At 45.7% G+C, this 23779-nt stretch overlaps 1 protein-coding gene across 1 annotated transcript in view; it reads left to right on the forward strand.

The window, feature by feature from the left end:
• Positions 1-23779, forward strand: part of gpr158a (G protein-coupled receptor 158a) — a 46534-nt gene that overhangs the window by 15979 nt on the left and 6776 nt on the right. The window contains exons 4-9 of the mRNA XM_062379995.1: positions 6802-6883; positions 7445-7671; positions 8393-8461; positions 19634-19743; positions 20736-20974; positions 22088-22226. Coding sequence (XP_062235979.1) covers positions 6802-6883; positions 7445-7671; positions 8393-8461; positions 19634-19743; positions 20736-20974; positions 22088-22226 — 866 coding nt within the window. The remainder of the gene's footprint in view (positions 1-6801; positions 6884-7444; positions 7672-8392; positions 8462-19633; positions 19744-20735; positions 20975-22087; positions 22227-23779) is intronic.

Here is a 23779-nt window from a genome sequence, read left to right on the forward strand (position 1 = left end):
GAACTCTTGAGTTTACACGGAAACACTTTAAAGAGACTTGAATATACTCGCCCCCGGGCAGAGGCTTACATCTGCTTCGCCAAAGCCTTTCTCAGCGCGCCGTTAAAAAACCAAGGCAGAAAGCAAACACTGGGTGCAGCGAGGACGGGATGAGAGTGAAATGCAGAGGTAACATTTGTCTAGGGACCCATGAGAGTGGATGTGAAACGAGTGCAGCGGCGTGCTCGACAAAGGAGGCAGTGAAGGAGTGAGACAGACAGAAAGACAGAGCAGAGGCAGCAGTGTGCACTTCCACAGACTCTGTTTACATGCACCTTGCACTCAATAAGTGAGTCTCTATTATGAACTCACAAACAAACAGAAATCTCTCTTTTCTAAACAGATTCAAGGCAGATGATTGGACACACTGGGGGCTGGCTGCAAATAGAGTATAGAGGAAAAATAAGAGTTTGACAGTCACTGTGTATGAGTGGAGTGGAAGTGAAGGGCCATTGGATGTGGGTGGCAGTGTTCCCTGTCCTTCCTGACATTTTCTTCCCCTGCAGGCTTCTCTGAGGAGGTCACGGAACGCTGTCCTCCCTCCGACCCTCTTCTCCAGAGCGCTCACTGTTCTTGCTCGTGCACGATGGGGGGGGGTGTGTTGTGTATCTACCGCTGCAAGTTGCGAGTGTCAGCTCCACTGTGCGTTTAAGTGTGCGAGCAGGGAATGGATATGTGCTTGTCCAGTTTACTTTGACGCTGACATAAGCTGTGAAAGTGATTAGGAGAGCAGTATCCCGGCCGTGTGTGTGTTGTGTGCACTGAGGAGCCGCCTGTGTGTACTTGTGTCCCAGCTCGATGGCAGCGCTAAGCTCCCTCAAGGCCCGAGTGTTTATCTCACTGGTGTTTAGGCTTTGCTCTTTGGACGGCAGCCCAAAGCGAGGCCCGACCGTCCGGGCAGCTCCGCTCGGGCTAACTCCTGCTGGTTGACCTCGTTTAGAGGCCGGGCTCTGGAGCTGTCGCTGGGAGTGCAGGCCATCAGCCGCCCAGCTCCCTGCTCTGTCCCCGTCCCTGCTCTGTCCCCGTCTCTGCTCTGTCCCCGCCCCTGCTCTGTCCCCGTCCCTGCTCTGTCCCCGTCCCTGCTCTGTCCCCGTCCCTGCTCTGTCCCCGTCCCTGCTCTGTCCCCGTCTCTGCTCTGTCCCCGCCCCTGCTCTGTCCCCGTCCCTGCTCTGTCCCCGTCCCTGCTCTGTCCCCGTCCCTCCCTGTTCGTGTGGATGAAGGAGTGAGAGCAGAGCACCGGGCTGCAGCACCGCTCGAAAACAGAGTCAGGACCAATTTATTGAGCCCAGTCACTGCCCGACAGCTAAAAGAAGAACTCTGACGTCAAGACACACACACACACACACACATACACACACACACACACAAACTCTGCCTTTATTTTTATATCTCAACAACTCACCTGTGAAGTTTCCTGCACGGCACGATGCTGAGATTAGATGAAAAGACTAAATGAGCTTGAGAAGCCCAGAGATGTCAGGAACAGTCTTCCTGATTGAAGGTTTATTAATATTCAGGATTATAAACTTGTGAGTGCAAAACATTCGGAGGGATTTCATCTCAATGACATGTTTGTTTATGTGGGAAATAATATCATGGGTTTTATCAGGTTTCTTAAAATATTCTGGTTTATGTTTAAACTTGTAAATATCCTGGATAAGCCTCTATGCCGGATTTTGAGATACTGGTGCATGTCTACATGTGCATTTACTTTATTTATAAAATGTCACTGGGAGTAAAGCAACTCCGGTATTTTCTGTCTCTCTGTTTCAAGCAACAGTGCATTGTGTAATTTCCCTGGTGCCTTCCTACACACATGTCGAGCTGGAACAGACACAACTGCACCACATGTGCCGAGTGAATCGCCCTCCAGCCAAGTCCTCCCCTTCTTACCTGCTTTTTGTGAATTCTATAGTTCAACCTGTAATTACTGGAAGATAATCTTTCCTCAGGGTCCGTGTTGCACTCTGTAGGATCATTACAAATACCTACAGAGGCCTATTAGTGGCTGATGAGGCACCGTGCTGGACCGGAAGCGCGTGGGCTCCTTTCAGAGAGCGGCAGAGCCCTCGGCAGGCCCTAATTAGCCCGGAGAATCCGGCTAGTTCCTGGTTTCCCGGTCAAGTGGAAGACGCCTGGCCCCCGCATCAATTAGTGCGACTTTTAGAGTTGTGTTTTTTTAATTCCCCGGCTTCGTGTCACAGAAAGGTGACGGAGGAGAACTGCTGTTTGATGTCAGGAAGCTGTGGAGCTCGTGCACACTGGTATTCAGGAGGTCCAGCTGTAGAATAAACCAGTGGTGCATGGGAAGTGAATTTAAAGCTGGAAGTTATGCAGGTCCACACTGGCTTGTTAATACTGGTATTTACAGAGTGGTGTAGTTGAAAGATATATTTTGCAGGATCTTCTACTTTTGTGATATTCAGTAACATGCCAGCTGCAAAATTCTAACACTTGACACTTTTCTCTCATGCTAATTATGACACTTGTGACCCCCCCCATGACAAAGTGAGGGGACAACGTATGTTTTATATAATATATTATCAATATTCGGGCTGAGGCTCAGTGGATGGATCCTGCTTTAATTAAAGTGTAATTCAAAAACAGTGATGATTAAAATCTGACTTCAACAAAAACAGAGCTGGTGGGAGAAATTTCACGCAAGCCAGGAAGAGAGGGAGAGAGTATGTGTGTGTGTGTGTGTGTGTGTGTGTGTGTGTGTGTGTGTGTGTGTGAGTGTGTGTGTGTGTGTGTGAGTGTGTGTCTGTGTGTGTGCGTTGTGTCTATTTCGGAGTCCTGCAGCCTCTTATAAGTGCTCTGTTGCAGGCAGACCATGCTGCTCTGACAGCGTGACGCACTCCGATAAAAAGGCTCTCGCTTGCGGTCACACACGTCACCATGGCAATTAGCATGTCAGTGTGTGCATGTGCATGTGTGTGTGTTAGCGTGTGTGAGTGTGTGATTGACAGCTGCCACAGCTGGGACGTAAACAACAACGAGCGGCTGCTGGTGGGGGGAGCCTGTGGTGCTGCAGAAACACACAGTTGCAGCTCTGGGTGTCTCTCCAACATGTGACCGAGCCATAAAGAATAAATGAGCTGCATCATATTTACTCACGTGATCCAGGTGACAGTTTATTTTTGTAACACAGATGGATTGTAACCGTCAACAGTCACAGGGAGAGATCCTGTGCAGCCACACACACACACACACACACACACGCACACGCACACGCACACGCACACGTTACCCTCCATCATATAGAATTAATGAGCAGTTAATGTGATGTGAATTCTCTCTCAGCAGAGTCGATGCCTTCAGCTCATTATGGAAAGATAAAAAAAAAACAACATGGCTGCCTGAGCTGCTATCAACAGAACATCATCAAACATAATTAATAGCATATGTCAGGCAGATAGAAGTAGGTCAGTGACGGTAACAGCTGTGTTCAGAACACTTTTATAATCACAACACGTGTATTTGATCATAATATAACATAATATAATATAGAGACCTACATATAAACATTGGAAGTACAATGATTCTTGATTAGTGGAGATGACAAATTAGATTATTGGCTTATTGTTTCATTTCAAATCATTTTAATGCAAATATACTGGATTCAATCAGCTGCTTTCCCTTGTTACACATGAAATATTATATATTAGGTAAATGTATTTAATGGGCTCCAGGAAACTAGGATGGACATTTTTCAACACGTTAGAACATGCAATTATATCTGTGGACACCAATACCAGGAATATGAATTTCAGTATGAATGTGTTGTGTGTTTGTGTAAATTCAACTGGGTACCTTTAAGTTAACTACTTTTACATGATACAAAAATATTTCCCCTGCTGTTTGATTTCACAACTCTACACCTCGTGTGCTGTATCAATAAATCTAACTTGACTTGAGTTGATATGATATGAAAACTTCTCTCCAAGTCATCAGGGTGTGACTGATGTGTATTCTGTGATAAAGTCAGAGTCTGTGGTGAGTGACAGGTTTGAGGTTTTAAAATCCAACTTGTCGAGGGCGTCCCTCATTGAGACGAGGAGCCGTCTCCTACAGATTCCTCTAGTGTCTCTCTCTTGATGCTCTGGCCTCTTCTGAGGAATTAGGAGGAGCCAGTCCGTTGAATAGTAACCTGGTAATTACCTCATGCTTCCACCGAGGGGCCTCTCAGATTGAACAAATACAAAGCTGCGTTCAGACCTCAGCGAGGACCTTGAGAGACGGTGAGAAGCAGCTGCCTCTCAAGACGTGCACGCTCCATTCTGCTGTGAAGAGCACGGCGGCGGCCGGTGCTTCATTTAGACGCTGCCCCCGGCCGTGGCTCTGGATCTCCGTCAGGTCACAAACACTTCACAGCGCGTCAAGAGTCATTGGAAGCACCGCCGCTATTCTCGGCCCCTCTCTCCGGCCTCATGAGCCATTATCGCCTCGGCTTAGGTAAACATGTAGACTCGTGTAGATTTAAAGAGAGAAGATTTGAGGCCGGGCGTGTTCACGCAGGAGAGAAGATGTAATCTCATTCCCTCAAGATAGAGAATTAAGGCTTCTCCTTTAATCATGCAAATAAAGTCTGTTCTTAATTTAGACATTAATTATATCTTGTAATTTGGCAAACAGCAAAGAAAGTCTGCCCCCTGACAACCCTCCTGTTTTTCTCCGCAGCCCTCGTCTGTTTCCTATCAGACTTCCAATCAGATGGAAGAGGTTTCGCTGATTTAATATCGAGTGGCGAGGAGGCGCAGGAAGGTGGTGTAGGGGGGGGGGAATCGCACAACTTATATAATTAGACCCTCGTCCCTCTCGCAGGACATTTGAACCCACGTTTCACTCACAGGCTGCACTCTGGGTTCAGTATTGACGTATTTTAAATGGTTTTTCATTGGTTTGTTATCAGTCTGAATTTCAGGGTGTTTAAAATTCTTTCTGCGGATTTAATCCAGAAAAATACCTTCGTCATCGATGTATAAAACATTGTTTTTTGTTTCTCTCCACAGTGTTTGCCGACTCGTGGTCAAGGATTCGTCTTGGACAAATACAAATGTCACTGCAAGAAAGGATTCTATCATCCCAACAGAGTCGCTGTCAATGGCTTCACACGTAAGAGACTAATGATTAATAAATCAGATTTTATTGCTGTCATATGGAGAATCATTGGTTTCTGTTTGTAGATCACAAGAAATTACAACAAGCTAACTGTATCAATACTGTTTAAAAATGTCCGTCAAGGTCTAATCATCGTTTACACGACCTCTTGTATCACATTATATAACATCCTCATGTTATAACCACGCTGATGAGAGTGACACATGCTATTGCTCCTTCCTGGAAGCCGAAGTAGCCTCAGTTACCTGTGGGAGGCTAATCAGGGTCGGGATGGGAAATCTGTTTTTAATGGTGGTTCCTTCTGCCAGTTGACTCCGTGTGTGAGTTAATTAAAAAAGTGCTTCTGCAGACACAGAGCCCCGGTGGTTTTCACCTGGCCGGCATCACTTCTCTCTGCCGCACTCTCATTTAAATCCACTTTACCTCCCGTCTCCCAATGTTCCCTCGTGCACCCCCCCCCCCACTCACTTTTTGCATCATTTTTATTGCGCCCATTTTCTCACCCTCAGATATTCCCCTTCATGTGCAGAGAGGCTTATTTTGAAAGGAGTTGATGTCTGTGCTGTTTCGACACCAGCTCTCGTGTGCGTGCGTGTGTGTGGGGGTGTGCGTGCGTGTGTGTGTGCGTGTGTTTGAGAGAACACAATAATAGAGAGGCCGTTAACGAGGCGTACTGCTGCAGTCTGGCCCACCATGGGGCCAATAACAAGCCTGTTAATCCACAAGGGGACATCCTTGACACTCCTTTGCAGAGAAAAGCCAGTACAACTCACTTCCCTTTGTCTCCCAGTGATCTTCCACTGTGGATCTCTCAACACAAGTGTGGGACAAAGAAGTTAGTGTGGCTGAGCTCGCTCCGTCTGCAGCTCACCATCGAGAAGGAGCTGAAGGACGTGACTCACAGCGACGGGGATAAGTCGTCCCTTTGAAGGGATCAATGATGTGCAGAGTCATTGCTTTGAAAAATAGGCCAGTTCCCTTTTAAAGGAAAAATCCCCGCAAATCTCTGAGACAATGGCTGTTTCCAATAAAGCCTCCATAAATGCTCCATATAGCTTCTCCCACTCTTTATCTGTCCAACCATATGGACATCTCTCAGGGGATTTCTGCACAAACCAATAACAACAGCCCCAGCTTCCCCTTGTCCCCTGGGTCGGTTTGGTTTTTACCTTAGTCTACGGAGGCAGGGTTTTGTCTTTTTAATGGCCCAGGAGGGTTTTCCTTAATAATCAGCTGCATATTTTCAGGAGAAGTTTAACTGTAACTTTGCAATAAGTAGTTTGGGGTTCGGTTTAGCAGAAATGCCTGGTGCCATGTCACATTCCCACTTGTGAGCCATAGACTGCTTATAAATATTAACAACATGTCTTTGCCGTTGTAGCCACAGTCTGCACGTTAGCAAACGGAAGATGCTAGTTAAGACAGATCTGGCGCCATCGTTACCAGGTCCCACTAGTGGTTACATCCGATCAGGAATCATGTGACCCACGCTCTAATCAGCTGACCAATGAGAGAAGCCTTGGAGACGAATAATGGACATTTTGAAAATAACAGCATGAATAATCCCCCAAATCAAAATCATGAAATTGCAAATTTTCACGTTCAATCTGCTCGTTACACAAATGTCTCCGTCCTTGTCAGCGCGAAATAACCAAGTGCCGGCAGGACTCTGTGGACTTTATCCCCGGGAAGCCGCAAGTCATCAGCCCTGTGTGTTATGCCAGTGAGTGAACAAGGTGCAGCAGTGTTGACTTTCCATGTTCACACATATAGATCCATCTCCCTCGTGTTGACACAAAGTCGATGAATCCTTGTAAGGTCAGCGAGGTACAAGACGATATCCTGGAAGCTTCACTCGGCCAGAGAAGAACTTCCATCTCCTCCTTTATCTGTTAATACTGGTCTCAGCGGGGACACAGTCAAATTCAAACTCAAGGGGCCGTTAGTGTGACACGTGTTGCTGCTCAAGCTGCTTCGTAACTCAAGAGAAACTAGTTCTGGGACATATGGTTGGATAAGAACTAGAGCAACAATAACAGAAACCATCTTGTGTCCCATATGCTAACATGGAGGAGGTGGTGTCACGTCGTCTATCTTTCTATACAAACTATGGTTTAAACTCCTCTGTTCCACCGACAAGGTTTTTATGACCCTGTTAACCCTGGCATCTGCAAAAAATACGAGAAATCTCAATCTAAATTAACTTGTTTGATCAATACAGACGAAATAAATGAATATTTGAAATCAAACACCTCATTGACTCCCTTGTTCTTGACTTTGACAGGGACGGGGGACAAGGGGAAAGCGGCAGACAGCGGTCCCAACGCGGACGAGGCGTCCTCCAGCGACTGTCTGCCGTGCCAGCAGGGCTGTGCCTTCTGCAAGGACGACACCCCCTGCGTGGCCCGGGAGGACGGCGCCCTGCGCATGGCCGTGGTCTCCTTCCAGTGCCTCTGCATGCTGATCGTCTTCATCAGCATGGTGCTCGTCTACTACTTCCGCAGGAATAAGGTAACACGCTCACGACAAAACAGAAAATGAGTTTGTTCCACAGAGAATTGCTCTCAACTTAAACTCCCCAATCATCTTATCAGTATAAAAGCTCTTTCACAGACTTACTGATCAATTTAAAAACATTTATCGATACCTTCTTCTTGCAGATTTGAGATATTTTTTAATATTTTAAACGAGATAAGCTTCTGGTCTCCGTGGCTATAGTTGGTGGATTGAGTGTATTTTTAAATGGGCTGCACAGCTGGTCGCTGATCTCTGCAAACCGCCCCTCAAGCATCTTGTCAATTAGACGATGATACGTTAAATATCCCAGTGAGCAGAAATATTCAACCCTTCTATAACAGGTTCGGAGACACGAGCTTTCTCTGCACGTTGTTCCCCTCCGACCAACGAAGAAGAAGAAGAAAGGCAGATATCCACAAGGACATCCTCTTGTTTCAGATGTGTTTAAACCTGCTGCAATATGAAAATATATTCAATATGCAGATTCATATCCATTGAGCAGAAATCTAACATTATTCTGTCAATAATATAAAGATTTGGGAAGTTATTTTGTTTGTGCAAGAAAAGACTATGAAACTCTTTCATACTTTTTTCCACTGGGGATTTTGGCAACATATCTTCTTCATAACTGAACATGAAAATTGAAGCTGCTTTAAACAACATTTTAGATAAATTAGAGGTTTAATACTTGTTGCATCTTTGTTTTTTCTCTCAGAGTATCAGAGCGTCTGGTCTCGTCCTGCTGGAGGCCATCCTGTGTGGAGCCCTGCTGCTCTACTTCCCGGTGAGTGAGTGTGATTGTGTGTGTGTCCGTGTGTGTGGCCGTGTGCATCCTTTCAAGTGCTTCTTTTTGACATATGTGCTGATAATGCTCACAACGCGCTCGTATATTGAGCCGAACACAGAAATCTTCTCCCTGACTGAAGGTTGGCATTCCGACTGACCTTCAGTTCACTCTGTGTCTCATTCATCTGAAACTGTATCGGAGCTCAGAACAAAGTTTTGTGTCTGTGGCGGCTGTGGAGCAGTATTGTTGGACGTGTCAGATCGTGAAACCCTCGGTTCATAAATCCTCCTGTTTGGACGCTGTTGTTCCGTGTGACAGCTGCATGCAGCGCGGAGAAGCAGCGTTTCACGGCCGAGGTGTGTGAGATCAAACGGGACTGGCAGAGACAAACATCCCAGGGCTTGTTGGTGACCCCCTGCTAACTGTACACAGCGTCGGCCAATGAACCCAGCAGCACCGTCAGCTCCACCATCTGTTGACCAGCCACTCGTGCTGCCTCACACACTCACACAGACCTGCACAGAAAACACATTCCTCCGACCTTCACCTTTCAGTATTAAGTGTTTTCAACCAAAACTCAAACCTCAAGATACTTTCACTTTAATGAAATTAGGTTTAGATTTATTTGTAGATGAATGATGTTGTAGCTGTCACCATGTTGATCACATCCTTTGAAAGAAGGACCCGTTTATATCAAAGATATGTGGGACTGTCCTGCAGACACTCAAGGATCAAGATTAAGTGCAACTCCAACAATAAAAACCCTTCATAGAAATCGATTTTTATTGAACAACTCTATAAATGGTGATGGTTGATCTAGAAAAGACTTCAGAGCTGGAACAAATCATTGATCGATTGACGAAAAATCAATTTAAACTATCACAATAAACTATATTTTTTAAGCTATCAATAAATAATCTATTACTCCACATACTCATTTGTTTATGTTGTAAAAGTTGTACATTGTCCTGGAGGAATAACAGTGGATTTAAGTGCTTGCTTTTTATTATTCCAAATTCTGCCAATTATGGAAAAAAATTGTTGTTGAGTCCAAACAACAACTGAACATGGCTCCTCTCCTGGTCATGAACCCGGAAGTGGATGATAACTGAGTGTGATAGAGTTCAACCACTTGGAAACCAGAGCTAATTGTTGTGGCCTCCAGCAACTGTGATCAATAAAAATCCTCCAGAGTGATTCCCCGAGCATCGGTTAAAAAAAGATACTGACATTGATTTACATGAATCCACCATTACCTCTTCCTCCCGGGCGCCCGGGGCTCGGACTAATTGCGATTTAGCTGCAATCATGTGGAGCTATATGCTGAGCAAAGCAACGCAGGGTGAATGTAATTAAAGCCAATCGATTTAGAGCCGGCCAATCAATGCAATTTGCTGCGACAAGGTCCTGAAAAGTAATAATCGTTTGAAATCTGCAGATTGAATCGGTGAGCGAATGAATGAATTGCAGATGATGTTCCTGTGACTTGCTGGTGCGGCTCTGGCTGCCAAAGCTAAAAATAGGCCCCAGCTTGTTAACAGGCTCTACAAAGGGAACTTCACTTTAAGGTTGCTCTGGAAATCCAGCCTTGTTTTGGAGAAGACAAATCGACTGCTCTGTCCCGTCATGCAGAGAAGGTCCGAGTGAAACCACGACTCTTCTTGTTTTGATGAAACATCTCGGCTCGATCATGTGAAAACGACGGCACGCTAGATTGATCCCCCCCCCCCCCCCCCCCCGCCCTGATGCATCTCCATGTCTCCCTCGACGCATCCCTCCCCATCTAAATATAGATTCAGAAATATTCCACCGCCGCTGCTGCTTCTATTTTAAATAATTCCACTGTTATTAGAGCAAGAAGATGCATCTCCTCCCACTCTGTGGAGTAAAACCATTTTCTCCCCCCCCCCCCCACCCGTGCTTTTCTCTCCCGAGCGTGTCACATGCAATAACTTCAGCTCCCCCCCTCTTCCCCAGCTCTGAAATGAAAGGCGGAGGGAAGGAGGAACAAGCAGTGCAGGAGGAGAAGAGGCAAAATTATGGCAGTGCCAAAGCCGGCTATTTCGGTCCGGCTGTGGAGATGAGAGCTGGAGAGCGGACACGCGTTTGTGATTCACAATGTGATCCCGGGATTAGCTCGCCAGCCCCTGCGCTTGTCTCTTTGCAGCTTCTTATTGACGCTGCTGGGGGGGGGCTTAGATTGGAGTAAAGTGACAGAGTTTGAATTGCCATTGCTACTTGTTTTGATTTCTCAGATGCCACCAGCTCGCACAGTGGAGCCGGGGGAACAGTCAGTAATGAGTCGGAGGCGTCGCTTCGTGCTGCCACCTGGTATCAACCTGTCAAACGACGACTCCGATAGGTGCTCGGGAAAATGCAAAGAAAAGGGGGGGGGGGGGGGGGGGGGGGGATGGAGTACACATGGTTTCACTTGTCATAACAGTATTCTTAGCGGTGCATTGTCCACACTGCAGCTCATGTGTCACACAACAGCTTGCAGAGGAGATAACGCCACTTAGAGAACAATGAAATCTTCTCCACGTTCACTTTGCCTTCTCATCACAGTTTCTCTCTTTCCACAGCTCAGTCACACATCTTTTTACTCCTGACCCCTCCTCCCTTTATTTTGAGCTTGTATTTAAGGGAGTGATTATCCGTAGGAAACACAAAGCTGGGACAACAGATCTTCTTTATTACCTCGTGTTGGGTCTTTTAAATCTCAGCTAAAGTTCCTATCTCTTGGGCTGCCACACTATTTTAGTCTTTTATCTCTATTATTATTACTCGTACTTGTTGTGTAGCACTTATACTTTGTGTTGAAAAGTTCTCGATAAATAAAGTAGCTCTTATCATTATTAGGGGTTAGAGGTGAGCTATTCTCTATGGACAGAACCGAGGAACGTGATTTTGGGGCCTGAAGCCTCCAGGTTTCAGTTTCTACTTAATGAAAAAGATTTTAAAAAACTACAGGAAAGAATAAACATGATGAAGAAAGCAGGAGTCTCGTCTGATGAGCTGTTCTCTGTCGCTCTCTCCCCCTCGTCGAGGAAACCGTCTCTGTCATCTACCTGACGTTTGAAAACTCCAGGCGCCGCAGTGAGCCAGTAACAACCAGTCTGCTTAAATGCATGTAAACACACCATATGAGACCGATCTTCCCCTCCCAGTGTCCCAGCCCATCTGTGCCGTGCACCAGCGCAGTCCGCCCCAGAGACGGCACTAGTTGTTCTTCTCTCCCCTGCGAGACGTGTCACGCCTCCTGCTCTGCCTCGTGTGCGCTCATAGACGTTAACGTGAATCTGCGAGTTTTGTGTTTTCAGATTTTAGTTGGCACCGTTTGTGAAGCATCTTTTCAGCCCAACTTGGGGCGTCTGTCGCTTCCGCTTCAAGGAAACCTTTAAAGTTTTCAAACCAGTGGTCAGGAACGGGACTAATTCCTCGTCCGTCCCTGACTCACTGTCTTTCCACCTGTCCACGATCAGTTTTAAGCCAAGGTGCCACTTCACCCCGGCTGTGCCTGGCAGGCGGGCCGGGCCTCCCAGCGCATCAGGGGGCTAATGAGAAGCCGTGTGGCCGGGGGATGATGTCTCCTGACCTGACAGGCCTTGACACACAGTCTGCCAGCCCTCTCTCTCCCCTGCTCAGCTCTACCTCCCATCCAAGCTGTTCTGACACTTTCAATCTGACTTAAGTGGATCTGGAGGGTTTCTGTGCATCCCCAGCCCTCCCTTCATACCCGCGCTTCCTTTTCGTCCATCTGCACAGCGCTGAAGATGCACCGCTGCACCTGGAGTGTTCCTTCTGTCCACACGAGCAGAGACACAGAGGGGGTGAGAGACCGGAAAAGGAGAAAGATAGCAGCGTTGCATGTAGGCGGGTTATTCCCTCTCCGATACGTCCCCTTGCGGCCCGGCGAGGTGGGAACGTCTCTGAGGATGTAACTGGTGTTGAGGAGGGAAGGCGAGCGCCAGCCGGCCCCGGCCCTGACTGTGCAGAGGCCGAGCTGGATGTAATTTACACTCGGCCCACCTCAGGGATCAGCGGCAGGAGGAGAAACCATTACCTCCCTCCAGAAAGCTGCTCTTCCCACGTGGCAGTGAGTGTCAGCTTTCATATAAAAATGGATCCATTGCTATTAGAACACTCCACCTCTCCCTTGCTCCCACCAGTGCCCCCCCCTCCCTCCCACTCTCTCATACCGAAGGTGTTTCGTGGATTTTTATATATATAAAAAAGAAAATGAGACAAAGAGACGAGGAGCGAGCCGCAGAAGATGAGCATTAAAAAGCAGGGCATGGGCGGACCGGAAGGCTGCCGTGATTTCCTGTCAAAACATTCAAAGTAGCGCGAGAGCTTTGTTGTGACAGAACGATTCCCGAGGCTGCGCCATCTCGTTCTCCACTCAGATGGAGACGGACACACTAAATGGCTGAAAGTCATTTTTCTCCTCTTTAGCTGAATCTTTGGAAAAGGCGACAACAAGAATCTGGATTTCCCCCCCGTCTGTTCCTTTGACTGATGCCGGCCAACGTTTTTTCCAGCTCTGGGTTTTAGTTGCTTTCAAATCAAAGAACTGACGTGTTTGCACTGGATCACGGACAGATGACTAATATATGATATTTTCTTTTGCCGGTTTCATTTCGCTAAGTGCTCTATTAGCATGCGGCTGCTCCTCCACCCGTCATAGCTGTGAACCCCCCCGGTAATAACTCAGCATTCAAACCATCACTTTGAATTGTTGCAGGTCTAACAGAGACACAGTTTCCAGGCATTGAAACCATTAGGTCAGTGTATTCACTTTTCTGAATCCTGACCACATTCACATTCACAAATCTGAACGCTCAAGTCTTTCAAGGTTTCTCAAAAATATTATTTTGTACGAACATCGGATAAACAGATGGACAAAACAAACACAACTCTGCAGTTTTATTAACGTTTTTGTTGCTTCCAGCTCTTAGTTTTAGTTTTATGGCCACAGCTTCTTGTTATTTCTAATCTTAGCGCTCACGACTGGCACCAAACATCCCGTCCTTAGTCTGCCAGGAATTATATTTACCCACAACCAAGTTACAGCCTAATGTTTGTAGACAGGGTCAATGACTGCAGACTGAAATACTCTATAGACATAACAAATTTAAAATTATACGCCTTGAATCAAGCCCAGTGGTTGATCGCTGCCGAAAAATAAAACTTCGGAAAGTGACGGAGTAACAAATAGAATATACCGTAAACTTTTTTTCCCGTCTGTTAAATCGTTAAAACTCATTTCATGGCATCGAGGGACGAGTCCGACGCTCTGATCGATAACTTGTCCGTCTCTGACCTTCACGGGGACGAGGATCAATCCCCAAAAGCTTTCACCCTCATCTTCGACCACATTTACATTTTTATTGTCTGCACATTACAAGTTAATTACACACTGCTGATTTTCGGTGCACTTCTGCTAACTGCATTATTCTAATAAAAGAATCCACCCACTTTCTTTTTTTAAGTGTTATTGGTTGAATATCTCCTGTTTGCCCCAGAGCGAAAGCTAATTATCCAAAGCAGTCTAGCACAAAATGATTTGTGTATGCTCTGTGGTGCATCCGTTTGGGAGTCGTAATTTGGTTGTGGGCGTATTCTCGTCCTCACGTGGAGCCTTTGGGGACTTTAAAGTGCCAGAGTTTGTGTTTTTATCTCATTAAAGTTCGGCACAGACACCGGCTGTGTTTACATTTGGTCGTACTCCAGTTAAGGTCACATTTAAAGTCTCAGTTTCCTTTAATCGACTCAGGTCGGACAGCGTTTTGTCCACACGTCTAAAGGCAAAAGCCTTCACACCTGGTGATGAATGGACACAATACAAGTCAGAAACCTGCTTTCAGACATGCACTGAACTTTTATTCCCGGAGGATCTGAATGTGAGAAGTGCGCCCAGGCTCCTTCAACATTTTGTTCTGCTGCAATGAATAAATTTGGAAACTGAAAATTACAGAAACCCACCTTCCTCTTCTCCGAGCAGCAGCTTCACCTTCACGGTGCCTTTGTCAAAAATAAGGAGTGAAATAGAGAAAACGGTGAATTACGAGGCAGCTGACAGACACACTCAGACTCATGAAGCCAAACACTTGGTCGACGAGTGTTTGATTCTATGCTGCTTTTTCTCAGATGGGAATTCTTCTTCTCCGAGAAACTTGAAAGGTTCCCTGGAGAGTCTTTCTGTACACAAACCAAAGTTATGTTTACATTTAGTGCTACTCTACCAAAGGCGTCTGGTGTGTTGTGAGCACACAGAAGTGGGATTAGTGTATTTACTTAATCATCAAACGTGTTATTTATTTTCCATCCGCTTCCAGGCTTATTTGTTTGACCACACGTTCCCACGTCTGCTGAGAGTTGCATCACATGTGCATATCCACAGTTACCCAGGAGGCAGGGTTAATGAGTTAAGCTGCAGCCAGCCACCAGGGGGCGACCCAGATGCTTTGGCTTCACTTCTGGGGAGCTTGTTTTAAACCATGACACAGAACAAACTGCTCAGTTCAGTGTGAAATGAACTAGTTTTGATCTAATCACTGATTTCACACTCAATCCTCAGTTCAGCTGGTGCAACAGACTGCTGCTCTTCTCCTCCCTGGAAACTCACCAAAATGGACAAAACAATCAGACTCACCTCAAAAGCAAAAATTAAAAACCCAGCAGGGGTGTGTGCGGTGTAAGCCAACATCAGATCAGCTCCCTGACAGGCCGCCGCTCGCACCACAGCTGGCCGGCTGTCGTCAGCGCCGCATCAAAAGGGGGTCGCTCTCGAGTGGCTAACCAACCAGCCCACTGAGTCTCTGTGTGTGGAGCCAGCTGGTGGCTGCTGAGCTGAGGAGCGATCAGGAATGAGAGATAACTGCAAATTAAGTGAGCGAGCGTTGATTGAATGAGTGAGTGGGTGAGCGTGTGAATCTCACTACTGCTGTCTGTGCTTTTCGCCTCCCGTCACTCTCGCTGTTGAATATTCCAACGGATACGTGAAGAGAGATGAATCTATTCATCATGAATGTTAATCATGTAAACCCACTGACACCCTGTTCTCAGTCCTTCAGTCATTTGTGTGTTAAATGTTACACCATTTATGTGTTGACAGATAATAGGTGTAAAGTTGGTAAGGTGAACAGTTCTCATGATTTCTGGAAATATTAGATACATACACACCAAAAAAGCAATCAGGCTTATTCAAGGCTTCGATCTGCATAATGGAAAAGATTCAAAAAATTAGATTATACAAAATGATCACACTGAAAATCTGTATAAACAGGTCATTATAATGACTTTATCATCAAGAGCAATAAGTATTTAAATATTAGAATAAAGAAACAACATCGCAATGGAAAATGCAGTTTGTTTGCAAAGACTTTCTTTTGCTTTCATCTCGAATATGTTATGTTGAGTCGATGGTTGGAGGCTGAGCTTCATCTGCAGTCACATGTTTAAACCAACAACAGCTTGCTGATGTTCCCATCAACAGATGACATGTCCCGTCATTGACCGAGAACAAAGCACTTGTTAGTCACCGTCCCACGAGTCGCTCTTCATTAGAGCACCAGCGACGACCTGTTACGTGTTCTAACATCTGCTGTCAGGTTAATGTGCACAACAGGCCATGTGCACCGTTAACAAAACAACAACTACACAAATAACTGATGCATAATTAGAGGCACGAGCGGTAGAAGAGATGCTGACTCAACTGCCTCGTCCGTAATGCATCACAAATGATGGATTCAAATACATTAGTTTTAGCTTTAGAGCTGCTGATAGTTTCCTCAGGGCAGAACCATGCTAGCTGTTTCCACCTGCCTCCAATCTCAATGCTAAGCTAAGCTAACAGGGCTGTGACACGTTAATGTACCGATGCAAGATGTGAAGATGTGATTGCGATCAATCCAAATATATTTCTGCAAAAATATAATATTTCTTTAAAAGATTGAACGTCTTCAATTCTTAGCAAAGATCTATTTCCTTCAAACATCTGGATTAGAGATCAGCTTCTCATGGGAGGTGTGAACGTCCATGAGGGACGATTCATTCTAACCAAAAAACTGATCCCAGGCTGCGAAGGAGAAATCAGATACGATGTTTCTGTCACTAAGTTAGACATCCAGTACTTCAAAAAGTTTCTTCCTCTCAGATCTCTGGAACACTTTGTTCTGTTTTGCAGTTTGATGGGGGTTGATGCAGAAGCAGGTTGTGTTAAATCAGGTGTCTGGGGAGTCTGGAGACGGAGAGGTCAGCAGATGGGAGACATTCAGCAGGGACACCTGCCGGAAACCAGATGACAATACCGTCTGATATGTCCTATAAATGTCCTCATTACCAGCCATAAAATCTGACCTCTTTGGAGGGAGAGATATTTTAAAGGAAGTTCGAGCTTTGAAAATGTTTACACGCTCTAGTGGTCAGAAAACACATCACCATCCTCAGACTGTCCATTGCTGCAGCTCCTCTTTTCAGCCTCTGTCTTAAACACATGGTTTAAGCTCCTTTCTCTTTAAGACCCCCCCTCTAGACTGCTCTGTTGACCAGTCAGGCCACTCTGTTGTGATTGGTCCACTGCTTCCAATATGTGCTACATTCACAAAAAACCTCTATAACACACGAGAGGAAAGACAAAAACTGAATTTCTACATTTATTGTTAGAGTTTAGAATAGTCATGATATATAAATGGCGTGTGCAAGAGGCTTGTGAGCACTCAGCACTTCCAGATACTCAGGCTGTAAGCGAGAGGCGAGCTGAAGAGCAGGAAGAGTGTTGATAATTGTCTCCTTCATATTGACGTCCATTAGACAGGTATACACCCCCTGATCCTCTCAATCCCTTCACACGCACTTATGCTGCAGGTGAACACACACACACACACACACACACACACACACACACACACAGTGCAGAACATCACCCGATCCCTCTCCCTTCTCACAGCGCTGAATCCAGCATTCCCAGCACTCAGCATCGATTATTAATGGAAAGTTTGAAAGGAGAAGAGGAAGGAGGGAGGAGGAGGAGTCTAGAAACCGATCTTGCTCTTCATGCTCGCTGACGTGAAGAGGAAACTGCCCGAGGGTCACAGCCAGACCCTTCCCAGAAACCCTCCTGAAGGGAAGTGCAGTGGCGGAGCTAGCGGCTTACGTATTGAATATGGCTCCTGCAGCATGTGGTCGTGAGGGGTCAGGGAAATGTTTGAGGACGATGACCGAGCTTATTTTCAGAGTATTGGCGATGAGGAGATTGGAGAATTGATTTAATAGTTTAAAAGTCCACTCTTGTGAATTCTAAGCAAAGCTGCTTGAACGTAATAAACTTTAGCTTGATGAAAACTAGAAAAAACTCTTCTCTGACTTTGTCTCTATCTTTTGTTGTTCTTGATAACTGTGAATCTTGAGCAACTAATTATAAAACTGGTTTCAACTGGTGAGAATGATGTGATCTCACCTTTTAAACACAAACTAAATGTGATAAAAACTTTTTTCCTGACACCCGCTCTCACATCATTTAAAACCGAGCCTCCGGGGACAAGCTGCAAGTTTTTTGTCTCACCACAAACAACACCAGTGCCGAAGTGGCACGTGACCAAGATCCAGCTGCTGTTCTGCAGTTTGTCGAAAACGCAGTCGGAACCCAGTGTTTTCCCCCAGTGGGTGTTATTTTATTTTTTTAAACTGCTCGTCCTGTGCCCTCCTTCTGTCCCTGCGGAGCCAATCGTGCGTCAGCAAGTTGCTGAGCGGCTGAGAGGCCTGATATCTCTTCATCGGCTCCCCTGCTTCCTCTCGGAGTTTCGTCAGGAATCCACTCAGGACTCAGTTTTTCTAATATTACTTTCTTTACCCTCTTAATGGGAGTTTCAGAGGCGGCTCCATGCTGCAGATGTAAGACAGCTGAGTCATGTCAGAAGTTATTCTGGTCGACCATGTGTCACAGGACGGCGTGGCCCACTGTCTCTCTCCTGTGGGGGGGTCCTCCGTGTCCCTCCACTGATTCAGACCCAGTGAGCGAAAAAAAATCCACATGCCTGCGTCTCCTCCGCTGCCTGAGGGAACGTATTAATGGTTCGGCTAATCCGATTACCATTAACAATCCAACAGGGGAGATCTCTGCACATCTGCAATGGACAGATAATTGTGTTGCCTCAGATGTTTGTGTCTTTCTCCAGTTTTGTGCTTGTGTTTGTTCTCCTTCTTGGAAGATCCTCAGTGTGTGTGTGTGTGTGTGTGTGTGTGGTTTATGTTTTTATATGGGCGCCATGTCTCTGCGATTCTCGGTCTTTGCAGCAAACGCGGGTGGATCCTCGTCTCTGTCTCAAGGGCAGTTCCTCTGTGATGTGAGCAGCGTCAGAAGCAGCCGTGTTATGAGTAATGCCAGGGAGGGATGTAAAATGTCACCGAGCTTCTGTCATGTCGTGTTTTAACTATTAAAGTCAACGTGATTCATGACATTTCCTCTTTGATTTTTTTCATTTATAGTTTCTTGAGAAATAGAGGTGAACCTTCAAAAGGTTAATCAGCTGTAGAGTCAGAGCCGTCCCGCTAATGCAATGCCCATATATTTTAAATTATAGTAAATAGAAGCCGTGTGGGAAGAATTATGTAAATGTAGAAATCTTTATCATTGCTTCATTATAATTATAATTAGTTTCTGATGCTTAAACGTTGCTTCATGTAACGATTAAGGTCTGAGATTTTCGAGGTTCAGGTGAATTTTCATCTGCATTTTTAAACATGACTTGATCTGGATATATTTGGAGTAATTATATTTAATTTGTAAATATTATAAAAATTCATGTTTATATATATTTAACAGCAGTTTAAACACAGCTGGCTGCCATCTACAATACGACTGGGTTGGTTTTGCTGTTGATTTTACTCAGACCGGAAACTATCCAAACTCAAGGTCAACCTCTCTCTGGAGCTTTCAAACACATCACACAGACTTCACCGAGAGAGGGAATCTGCTGATCTGTGAAGCTTAACATTTTATCCTCAGCTACTTTTTTATCATGTTCATTTCCAGGCCTGGAACTCAATGACCATTCGCCCACAACCTGTCCTGAGCTTTCACACAGATTGAATGGTTTTCATTAGTGAGTTAATGTGTCGGGATTAGAGAAAGACATCGTTGTTATTCAGACTCTTTCTGTGTTGCAGGTCGGGATTCTTTACTTCCAGCCGAGTGTTTTCCGATGCATCCTGCTGCGATGGGTCCGACTGCTGGGTTTTGCCACCGTCTACGGGACTCTGACTCTGAAGTTGTACAGGTAACACACACACACCCACACACACAGACAATACACACACACACACATACATACATTGGCCCTCGCCTTGTGTCAGCAGGGATTTACTCCAGCTCCCCCTGCAGCCCTGAAAGTACAAGCGGTGCAGATGATGGATGGATGAGTTGCTTTAGTGCTTATGTGTCTTTACTTATCAGGTGATTAAAGAAGTCTGAGCAGTGTATTTCAATAATGTCAGACATAAACTTAAGGTTTAGGACCACACACTTTGCTCGGGTCCCAAATGATCTCCATATATATCGTTTGGAAAAAGACAAGCCGAGAGACAAATGTGTGAGGGAGCAGAGGAAGGGAGAGAAGTGCCAGAGGGCTGAGAGAACAGGGGAGGATATCCAGCACTGAATAACCCGTAATGAGACAGCAGCTCCGCCGACTTTAAAAGCAACGCACTTCAAGTTGTTCTTCTGTGGGTCTTTCTGTCAGGTGGATGTGTCAAAAAGACCCGGTGAAGACGGTGATTAAGAGGATGTGGCTAATGCGAGCCCAGTAAACCCTCAGAGCTGCGAGTCAACATATTGCACAGATCAATTTTTGATGGGGGGCTCATTAGCAGCGAGCGCAGTGGACACTTCATCAATGTGCGTGAAGGGCAGAGCCTAAGAATAGCGACGGCTGGTCACGTGTCCCGGCTGAATTTAATTCCTGTTGCGCCGTCTTTGTGTTTCGGTGTATTTATGGCTTCATGTATTAAACATGGTGGAGGAAAGAGTCACTGCTGGAAACCGTGATGCATCTTACAGCTGACATGTTCTTCTGCTTTAGTCTATGGTCGTGCTAAGCTGCATGCACATGGACAGTAGCTACGATAAAGAGTTAAATCCTTAAAACTCTTAAGGGCTATAATATACAAAAAACCATCCCATCATAGATTCTGAGTTTTACATATATTAATCTACAGTGTACCTACATGTTGTTCTGAGGGCCTCTCCTCCTCCTCTTCCTCCTCCTCACAGGGTGCTGAAGGTGTTCCTCTCCCGGACAGCCCAGAGGATCCCCTACATGACCAGCTGGCGAGTGCTGCGTCTGCTGGGCATCATCCTCCTCATCGTCTGCTGGTTCCTGGTTGCGTGGACATCTGCCGTGTGTCAGAACCCGGACAGGAAGTCCACCCTCATCGACGTGAGCTACACGCCCGACGGGCTGCAGTTCAGCATGTGTCTGCTGGACCGCTGGGACTACATGATGGCTGTCGGTGAGCTGCCCCTCCGCGTCCACACGGGGTTGACATAGATGAATACACGCTTCAGTCTGTTTGGGCACCACACAGAGAGAAAACGTGGGTTATTTGAGGTATTCATGTCAGGGCAATCCAGAAGTAATTTGTCTGGCACGATACATTAGGCGTTCAAAGAGTGTAAGAGAGAGGAGGGAAGAGTGAGTGATGAGGAGAAGTGGGATGAGGGAGACAGTTTGCCTCCGTCTACATTTGGCAGCGCTCTCCTGTTTCCCAAAAGAGAGACATTAATCCACTGCTGCTGCACTTTTGGGTGTTTCCTGTGTTTTCCGCACGGAGGCGAGGGAACAACCGGCAGCAGATAAAGACAGATGAGGCATCGGCGGCGCTCGGCGGGGGGGCTGCATCTCGCACTGAGGAAATCTGCATCCTGTTTTTTTCATGCCTGCTGACTCAGGCTGCACGAGGGAGAGAGAAACAGGGTTCTATTTGACTTCTGGGTAAAACAAATGGACCCCCGGCAGGGACGACACGCTGCGATACTTTATACCCAGGACCGATTTTCTGTTCTTCGGGGGGGTAAAAAAAGGAACGCTGACGTCAAAAAACAACATGCAAACGCACAACAAGGTGCAGTTTCAGCAATGCAATTAAGTGTTGGATAATTAATCTTGTATATTATTTTAGATTTAAGCATATTTCTCTTGTGTTGTTGCTGAACGAGCAGCATTTGTTTTATGGTTGTTCACCACAAACCAGGATTTCTCACTATAATTACGACAATAAAACTGCAAAAGACATTTCTTTATCATGAAAAATACGTTTCTGACTTATTAAAAAACAGCACGTTTACTGTGGAGCTCCCTGTATATGAAACTTTAAATGCGGCGACCATGTTGGTGCACAAGGATCCATTTATTCTCCAGATAAAAAAACAACCACAGCTGTTATAACAGAGTTTGTCAGCTGTTGTGAGCAGATATTTCTATGTAAACCTGTGTTGTACAACAGTTGAACAATGGAGGTTGGTTTATTAATGTGACTTTCTTTATTTTTTGGTCCTGTGCAGTGCATATAAATGATTTCTTTGCCCTTGTCTTCATTGTGTTCCTCTTTTCTCATTCTTCACAGCCGAGTTCCTCTTCCTGCTGTGGGCAGTGTACCTGTGTTACGCCGTGAGGACGGTGCCGTCGGCATTCCACGAGCCGCGCTACATGGCCATCGCCGTCCACAGCGAGCTCGTCCTCTCAGCGATATTCCATGTGATCAGGTAACATCTCCTAAACTCACTTTTACAGTCACATCTGGCTGCTGATCTTACATTACAACTAATCTTCAAGGGTTTTCCATGCAAAATATAAACTGTACAAATACATGCACTGACATATGAAATAAGTCGAATAAAATAAGATGCACAGCAGCATAATAATGTCCATATCTAGCCAGTATCAAAAAATAAATAAGAGAGCAATGCATTTCCATTAAAGTCATATTAATGACTCATTAAAAACAGTCTTATTCTCCAATAAACCGCTGTTCAACAGGAGCACCAGTAGGAAAAGAGACATTAAGTCAGCAAGCAGCCTCATTAATGTCAGTCACAAAGAAATATAGAGCACAGAAAGGCTCCATTCAGCAACTTGATCTGTTGAGATAGTAGTATGTTGTGTTTAAAGGTATTGTAAAAGTTGCTAAGTGTATAATTGGGTTATTAGCAAAAGCAAAAGCATCATCACATCAGTGTGTCTTAAAAAACTCTATACTTACATGTTTTGTATTGGTGAGGAGGCAAAAATACAATATTGGATAGAAGGTTTCAATGATCTGCTTGTCTCTAGAAGCCATTATTGGGAAGTTTTGTTGATGTGTATTTGTGTTATTTGTGTTATTTGGGAGAATTCAGCCTCTGAACTCCGACGATCACAGGAAGATCTGTAATAAAATCCGTTCCTGGTGCAGTCACGTCCGTGCATCTGCTCCCCGGAGAATAAAACATAATTACCAGCAAACGCATCATCCTCGACATGTACAGATGCTGTCACATCCATTTACAACATGTTTCCACATTTACAGGCTCCATATTTAATATCATGGCGTTTGCTGGCTGGTGTCATTCTGACGTTTATGTCCTCCACTAGATTGTCTCATTTGCATCACACATAGGCTGAGTGAGGCTCAACCCTTCTGTTCATGTGGGAGCTGTTTCTGTTTTTAATCTCCATTGTAGTGAAATCAGGCCTCTCCCTCCAGTGTACGTGTCAAATAGCTGCAGCGTGCAGTTTGTAAATGACATTGCCGTTCCGAGCTGGAGTTCCCCCCCCCCCAAAAAAAAAACGAGAGCTCAGCTCCATCACATTGTTAAACAATGAACAATATCAGACAGAGCATAAACATAAACTTCTACAATTATTGGCTCCTGTAAAACAACATCAATGTAACATCGACTTAACGCCCGATAGCTTCTTGGAGAAATCTGACTTGTGGACACATTTGAACGTCTGGTTCTGTGTGACTCCGCCTTGTTGTGAGTCTGTTCTCTGCAGAAAATGACCAGACGAGACCCTCTGATAAATTGGACAGTTGCCTGGTGTGGCGAGTTGATTCTGACTGACGGGCTGCCGCCAGAGACCACGGCGTGCACTGGAGCTTGTTACACACGTCCATTTGTGTTACTCGCAGAACCGGCGATATGAACCCGGGATGGCCAGTTACAGCTCCTCGCCTTGCCGTGGTGGTCGTCATGTTTTAGTGTAAGGTCCAGGTGCGAATGGGATGCGGAGAGGAAATGACGGCTGCGTCCCTGCGGGGGGTGTAGAGGGATGA

The sequence above is a fragment of the Platichthys flesus genome, chromosome 21 (genome assembly GCF_949316205.1).
Source record: "Platichthys flesus chromosome 21, fPlaFle2.1, whole genome shotgun sequence".
Classification (NCBI taxonomy): domain Eukaryota; kingdom Metazoa; phylum Chordata; class Actinopteri; order Pleuronectiformes; family Pleuronectidae; genus Platichthys; species Platichthys flesus.